Source organism: Nannospalax galili, unplaced genomic scaffold (genome assembly GCF_000622305.1).
Source record: "Nannospalax galili isolate Female #2095 unplaced genomic scaffold, S.galili_v1.0 scaffold598, whole genome shotgun sequence".
Lineage (NCBI taxonomy): Eukaryota > Metazoa > Chordata > Mammalia > Rodentia > Spalacidae > Nannospalax > Nannospalax galili.
The window spans coordinates 864,445-872,161 of record NW_008342423.1 but is presented as its reverse complement, the minus strand read 5'-3'; the positions used below and the strand labels follow the sequence as shown (position 1 = coordinate 872,161).

At 45.7% G+C, this 7,717-nt stretch overlaps 1 protein-coding gene and 1 pseudogene across 1 annotated transcript; one reads left to right on the top strand and one right to left on the bottom strand.

The window, feature by feature from the left end:
• Positions 1 to 2,338: 2,338 nt before the first annotated feature.
• On the bottom strand, positions 2,339 to 3,950 carry LOC103738510 (igE-binding protein-like). The gene has a single exon (XM_008838525.3). It carries the CDS (start codon positions 3,572 to 3,574, stop codon positions 2,474 to 2,476), a length of 1,101 nt encoding a protein of 366 aa, XP_008836747.2. The 5' UTR covers positions 3,575 to 3,950; the 3' UTR covers positions 2,339 to 2,473.
• Positions 3,951 to 5,395: 1,445 nt separating this feature from the next.
• LOC103738534 lies at positions 5,396 to 6,298 on the top strand (annotated as a pseudogene).
• Positions 6,299 to 7,717: the final 1,419 nt, after the last annotated feature.

Sequence of the window (7,717 nt, the reverse complement as noted above, 5' to 3'; positions counted from 1 at the left end):
GCTAAATCATTGCCAAGGGCCATTGGTCCAGGGAGGCCCGAATGGGTCCTAATATGTGTAATATAAAAGGGTGTACTCCTCTTAAATAAACAATCTTGTATTTTCTGAAAAAGGGCAGCCACCCTGCTGGTTGGTTTTATAACACCAGCTGTCTCTAGCACAGCAACTGCATTAACTACATAGGATGAGTCAGAAATAATATTAAGAGGACCTGAAAACTTTTGAAGAACCTCCAACACAACCAGACATTCTACTATTTGAGGAGAGGTTTCTGCATATTGTCGTGAGAACACCTTGGAACCCATGACATATGCCCCCTTCCCATTCTTGGAGCCATCTGTATATATCATCAATCCCTCTTTCAGTGGAATGGGAGATGTAACTCGGGGAAAGACTACAGGATGGAGGGCTGCAAACTGCAGCAAAGGATGCCTTGGATAGTGATTATCAATTCTCCCCGAGAAGGTGGTAACTAGTATGGCCCAGTCATTTGAGGTGGCAGCTAATGTTTGCACCTGAGAGGAATTATAGGGGACCAAGATAGATGTAGGGTGCTTGCCAAAGTGTTCTATAGCCAATTTTAAGCCTTTAAGTGCAAGTTGAGCTATAGCCGTGGGGTACCAGTCAATTATTTTTTGGGGGGAAGCGTTCGGGTGAACCCATAACAGGGGTCCTTCCTGCCATAAAACCGCAGTGGGCAGCTTTCTTGTTTTAAAAACATAGAGACAAAAAGGTTGAGAGCTGTTAATGCGACGTAACTGTGCTTTCTCTATTGCCTCCTCTACTAGGAGGAGTGCTGTTTCCGCAGCAGGGGTCAAGGATCGAGGGGAAGTAATATGGGTGTCCCCCTCCAAAATGTCAAAAAGAGGTTTTAAATCCGCTGTGGGAATTTTGAGAAATGGGCGAAGCCAATTAATATCTCCCAATAATTTTTGGAAATCATTTAAAGTGCACAAATCTTTTCTATAAATTTTTATCTTTTGTGGACGAATCACATCAGGGAGAATAACAGTGCCCAGGAATTGGCCTGTATCAGAAAACTGGACCTTTTCAGTGGCGACTTGAAGTCCCCAGTATTGCAAAGCTTTCACCAGCTGTGGGTAAGCTTTTTCAAGGGTCTCTCGCTCTTGATGACACATGAGCACATCATCCATGTAATGAATAATAGTTATCGCAGGAAATTTTTCTCTAATAGGCTTTAGAGCCTCCTGTACATACAGTTGACATATGGTGGGACTGTTGGCCATCCCTTGAGGCAGCACTCTCCATTGAAATCTCTTATCTGGCTCCATATGATTAATTGAAGGGATGGTAAAAGCAAAGCGCTGCCTGTCAGAGACATGCAGGGGGATAGAAAAGAAGCAGTCCTTTATATCTATAATGATTAAGTTCCAATCCTTAGGCAGAGCAGAGAGGACCGGAAGTCCCCGCTGCACTGCCCCAAGGGGATACATTTGCTCATTAATAGCTCTTAGGTCATGTAATAACCTCCATTTTCCAGATTTCTTTTTTATCACAAAAATCGGGGTATTCCAAGGGGAGGTAGATGGCTCTATATGCCCCAAAGCCAGCTGCTCAGTGACCAGATCAGTTACTGCAGCCAATTTTTTGGAGGTCAAAGGCCACTGAGGAACCCACACCGGAGCCTCCGTTTTCCATGGTATGGGCCGTACTGCCTCAGTGGCACCTAGGAAAAACCCAGGCCTTGTCTGCCTTGATTTGGGTTGGGTGCTATGGGTTCTGTACACCCCTGTTCACAACACCCCAGCCCTTTTCCTCTCTCATACCCCATTTTCTTCATATTTGGATTGCTTGTGGTGAATATTCATTGGACAGAGTAAGCCCGAGGTCGTGCATAACATCCCGTCCCCATAGGTTGACAGGTAAAGGGAGGACATAAGGAGTGAATCTTCCCTCCCGCCCTTCCGCCGTCTTCCAAGTGAGGGCGGAAGAGCTGATTGTGGGATGGGCACTATAACCCAAACCCTGTAATGAATGGGAAGCCTCGGTAATCGGCCAAGACCTCGGCCACCAATGGGAAGAGATGATGCTCTTATCTGCCCCAGTATCTAGGATGCCTTCAAAACTCTTACCATTAACCTGTAGGAGCAGCTTCGGCCTATTTTGTAGGCTGACAACTAAATAGGCTGAGTCCTGACCCGAGGATCCCATCGGCCTATTTCTAAATTCCTGGTGGGTACTTGGAAGGAGTAGCAACTGAGCTATCCTATCCCCTTTACTGATAGAAAATATGCCTTTAGGGCTAGAGCACAAAACCTGAACCTCAGGGGTACGCTGATTGTCAATTATGCCAGGGTGAACAATCAATCCTTGCAGGGTGAGTGACCCTCGGCCCAGAAGGAGCCCTACAGTCCCTTGAGGAAATGGTACGGGCAAACAGGCAGGTATGGGCTGCACTCCCATTTGAGGCATCAATAAGAAATCGGAGGAGGCGCGCAAGTCCAGTCTTGTGTCATCCCCAAGGGGGCTTTCTCCGGGGCCTGATGAACCGGTTCCCATATTTTTGTGGGCCCTGGGACCATTGGCCCGCTGCCCCGTTTTTTGGATCCTCATTGATAAAGGTTGCCTTAGGAGGGAGGACATTACCTCTCAAATCCCTAACCGAGCGACATAGGTCTGCCTTATGATAGCCCTTGCCGCAGCGGGTGCAAAGAGCAGGGGGGGCCCTCTGATTTCTACAGTCTCTTTTCATGTGTCCGGGCTTTCCGCAGTTAAAGCAGACCCTTTTTTCGGGCCCCTTAGGGGGGCGTCTCTGGGACTGTAAAATGGCTGCTGCCAGCCCTGCATTGGTAAGAGGGCCCCCTAACTCTCTACAAACCCTAAGCCAGTCCTGCATCCCTTTGTTTTTTCTAGGGGCAATGGCGGCACGGCATTCCCGAGTGGCTTGTTCAAAGACAAGCTGTTCGACAAGAGGCATGGCTGTCTCAGAGTCTCCAAAAATGCGCCCTGCCGCCTCCGTCATCCTAGCCACAAAATCAGAAAAAGGCTCTTGAGCTCCTTGTATAATCTTTGTTAATTGGTTACCTCCCTCACCCTTCCTAGAGAGTGCCTTCCAGGCCCTGATGGCAGTGCTCGAGACTTGTTGGTATGCTCCCCAGAGGAAATTTGTTTGATTGGTTGCATAGCATCCCTGCCCTGTCAGCATGTCAAAAGTCCATTCTTGCTGTTCTGGTGTCAAAGATATAGCATTGGCCCTGGCATGTTCTTGAGCTGCTTCATGCCAAAGGGCCTTCCATTCCATAAACTGGCCCATGCTGTTAAGCGTGGCCTTGGCTATTGTTTGCCAATCAGTAGGTGTCATGGAGTCTCTCGCCAGCCTGTCCAATTGTGCCAATGTGAAATTGGCGGTGACGCCATACTTTCTGACTGACTCTGCTAATTCCTTTATTTGATTATATTCCACGGGTGCGTATACCCGCCCATTCTCTAGGCCTTCAAAGACAGGGAAGGCCGAACGTAACTTCCTCCGCACTTTATCAGATAGGAGGGAAAAAGATCCTCGGCGGACCTCATACGGAGGGGACGCTGAGGGGGCCACTTGTGAAGCGGCCATCACAGAATGTGAATGTTTTTGGTGTCTCTTGTTGCCTTGTACATGATCATCTGGATGATATCTTTCTTCCTCATACTTCGCTACTTCCTCATCTAGCTCCGCCTCCTCCTCCGGGTCAAGGCTCTCGTCCTCAGAGCTCCCAGGGCTTCCTGAACTACTTAATTGCAGAGCCTTTAGTTCTCGGACGGGGTATATACTAGTCCCTTTGTCCGGCCTCTCGACAGGCAAAGAATCTCTAGGCTCTTTAAAATACGCTCCCTTGTCAACAGACCTTCAGGGAGGGCCATTTTCCTTATTTGGGGCCCGTTTCTTTTTTCGTGCACCTAACCTCTCACTGCGTTCAGTTTCTGACATGCTATCCTGGACTTCCTCAAGAACATTTCGACTTTCCGCCACAACGGCCTGGCATGTTTTATACAACAAAACTATAAGTGCTCCCAGAATGATAACCAAGGCCTCAAAGCTACCTTTCCAAGGCGGAAACAGGTTCAAGCCAAAGTCCAGAAAAAACATACCTCTCTGAACGTCCTTACCTGCAGTTCTGAATCCTCCTTGAACTCAAGGGGTCTCCGATGGTGCCGACGATGGTTTGGTCGAATTCCCGGGTCTCAGCACCAGTTGTCCCGTGCTATCGTCTCGCCAGCAAGAACGACGCGGCACACTCAGGATCCTTCTGCAGAAAAGCTTTAATGCATCTTGAGAGGGAGAGCATAAGCTTACAGGGCGAAGACCCCGAATGTCGGAAACCCAGCCCTTATATAGGTTAGTAAGCCCGTCTTGGACGTGGCAACTCTTGATTGGTCGCAAACTCATCAGCCCATATCATGCCACGAGGTAGGCAGAGACTAGAAGGTGGAAAATTACTTCGGGCATGCATACTGACTTATTTACTGCTCAGCATGAACCGGATGTGAGCACCATCTTGTAATGGCATCTGCAGGGACGGCAGGCGGCTCCCCACAGATTTATGTGAGACTGAGGCCAGTCTGGTCTACAAAGCAAGTTCCAGGCCAGCTGGGGCTACAGGGAGACCCCGTCTGAAAGCAAAAACAGAAACAAACAAAGAAACACAAACAAATAAATAAATAATTTAAAATCAACAAAGAAAAAAGGAAAAAGTTCAAGTTGTAAACCAAATGTAGTGGCTTGCTTACACTTGTAATTCCTGCACTTGGCCAAGGTAAGGGCTAGGGGGTAAGGCAGGAGGTTGCCATGAATTTGAGTTCAGGCTTTACTAAACAATAAGTTTCAGGACAACCTTAAGCATACAGTGAGATCTTGCCTCAACAAACAAAGCAAAACAAAACAAAAAAAAACCAAATAAGCAGCTGGGTGTGGTAGCTTACCCCCTTTAATCCCAACACTTGGGAGGCAGAGGCAGGAGTATTTCTGGGAGATGGAGGCCAGCCTAGTCAATATAGTGAGTTCCAAGCCAGCTGTGATTACAAGAAGACCCTGTTTCAACAAACCAAAAATCAGGGGCTGGAGAGATGCTCAGTGGCTCACTGGCTGCTCTTGCAGAGGACCCAGGTTCAATTCCCAACACCCACATGGCAGCTAATAACCATCTGTAACTCCAGTTCCAGGGGATCTGACATGCTCTTCTGACCTCTGAGGGCATTTCATGACACAGGTGCACTTACACAAATGCAGGCAATACACTCGTAATCATAAAATATAAATACAATATTTTTAAAAACCCAAACCCCCCAAAATAAAACAAAAATTTCAAGCTGCTGAACCTGTTGCTTCAGATTTCTCTTGGAACTGTGCTCCTGAACAAGGGCCCACTCTTTGTTTTATTGAAACAGTATATCCAGCATGAAATGGGGAAGGAAAAGTCTGACCCTTATAAGAGAATTTGGCCCTTTCTGATCCCTAGACCTAAACACACACACACACACACACACACACACATCAATAGACATAATCAATTGAATCCCATCTATTGTTTACAACACAAATGATATTGGCACCATATATATACACACACATACTTGCATTATTTTAATCAGGGCCTGGAAGGGTCATGAAGGATTAAGATCATATGCCCAGGTCACAAGAGAAACATGATTCAGTGAACTTGTTGACTTTTTGGTTGTAGGTAAAAATCATTAGGTTTGATTAGGCAAAAGTTATTTGTCCAGAGTATGTCAATATTGTAAAAGTCATTCCTATACTGGGCTACATGAGACTGTGTCTCAAGAGCAAGCAAATGCTTTCCATTCTTGGTTCTTGCCACTGTGAGATTCTGGGGGGTCACTCTTGAGCTTCAACCTCCCAGTTATACCTTGGAAAACTGAGGAAATCAAGGACTTTCTGCTCATAGCCGGGTGAAAAGGATGCCAAATTCATCAAGATTCAGAAAAACAAGGGTAATGTGAAGTTCTAAGTTTGATACAAATGGGTACCTTTAAACCCTGGCTATCACAGACAAGGAAAAGGCAGAGAAGCTGAAGCAAGCCCTGCCCCCTGGTTTGGTAGTGAAGGAGCAGAAATGAACCAGACTCCCTCATCTGGACTGTATTAAAAATCCTCAAAAACAAGCAAACAACAACAAAACCCACCACCCACAACAAAAGAATTAGTCCTGGGGCTGAAGATGGCTCAGTGGGTACAGGCTCTAGCTGCCTAAACCTGAGGACTCCAGTTCAATCCCTGGTATTCACGTTAAAATTTTGTTAAACTGGGCGTGGTGGCTCACGCCTTTAATCCCAGTATTCAGGAGGCAGAGGCAGGTGGATCTCTGTGAGTTCAAGACCAGCCTGATCTACAGAGAGTTCCGGGAGATTTATCGTCCTCTTTTTTTTTTTTAAAAAAAAAAAAAAAAAAAAAAAAAAAAAAAAAAAAAAAAAAGCTTGTTAAGGTGGCACAGATCTGTAATCTCAGCACTCCTAAAGTGAGACTGGAGACCAGAGACAAGAGAATCACCCTGAAGTTGGAGGCCAGCTAGCCTGGAGTCCAAAGCACTCCAACTAAAACAGATGGCAGGCAAACTGACTTACAAAAGTTGTCCTTTGACCTTCACACAGGCACTGTGGCATTTGTGCACGCCCCCACATAAATTACTAGTTCTATCTTTAATTCCTTATAGATTAAATGCATATGGATTAATCAAATACATAATTTAAAAGCCATTACAGTCTCTGTAAGTAGGCAGTAGGTCAGATATGGTCTTTGGGATATAGCGTACAGACCTGTTATAGGTTTGTGGGCATTTTTTTTGTATGTGTGTGTATGTGTGTGCGTGAGTTTATTGGTGCTACCTATAGGAGCTTGGGTGGGGAAAGGTTGCTTACAGCTGTTGAATCAGCTCTTAGCCGCTGAGCCATCTCTCCAACCTCTGTACCTTAAAATTTTTAATCCAACTTTTCTCATTATTCATAGCAGGATTATGGGTCTGCTACAATCTTGTGCTGGAGAGTTTTAGTGTCAACTGACACACCTGGGTTGAGAGATCCTCAGTTGGGGAATTGCTTTCATTGGACTGGCCTGTGGCCATGTTTGAGGGGCATCTTCTTGATGAGTTATGTGGGAGGGCTCAGCCCACTGTGTGTGGTGACAACCCTGGGCGGGTGGGCCTGTGTTGCATAAGAAAGCAGGCTGAGCAGGGGCCAGGGGAGCAAGCCAGTAAGCAGTGATCCTCCATGGTCTGTGGTCTAGCTCCTGCCTCCAGGTTCCTGCTCTGAGTTCCTACCTTGGGCTCCCTGATGAACTGCAACCTGGGAGATGTAAGACAAACCCTTTCCTCCCCAAGTTGTTAGTAGAGTGTTTTATCACAGCTATGGGGAAACAAACTAGGACAAATCCTATCTGGAAAGTCTAAATTTTGATTCATGCAATTAAAAAATATATTAAAGCAAATAATCAAAAAAACCTTTTAATGCTTATTTTTTTCCATGCTGAAAAATCCTTCCTGATTTATAATTCTTTTAACTTGCCAGTTGTGATGGTGCAGGCTGGTATGAAAATCATGAGTTCAAGGCCAGCTTGGGCTATGCCATTAAGAGGGTAACAGGTGTGTACAAATAGTATCAAAATACATGTATGAAAATGTCATAATAAAGCTCATTATGTATAATATATACTAATAAAAAATTTAAAAAGCTTAACAGGTAAAAAACAAAGGCCACATGGCATGGT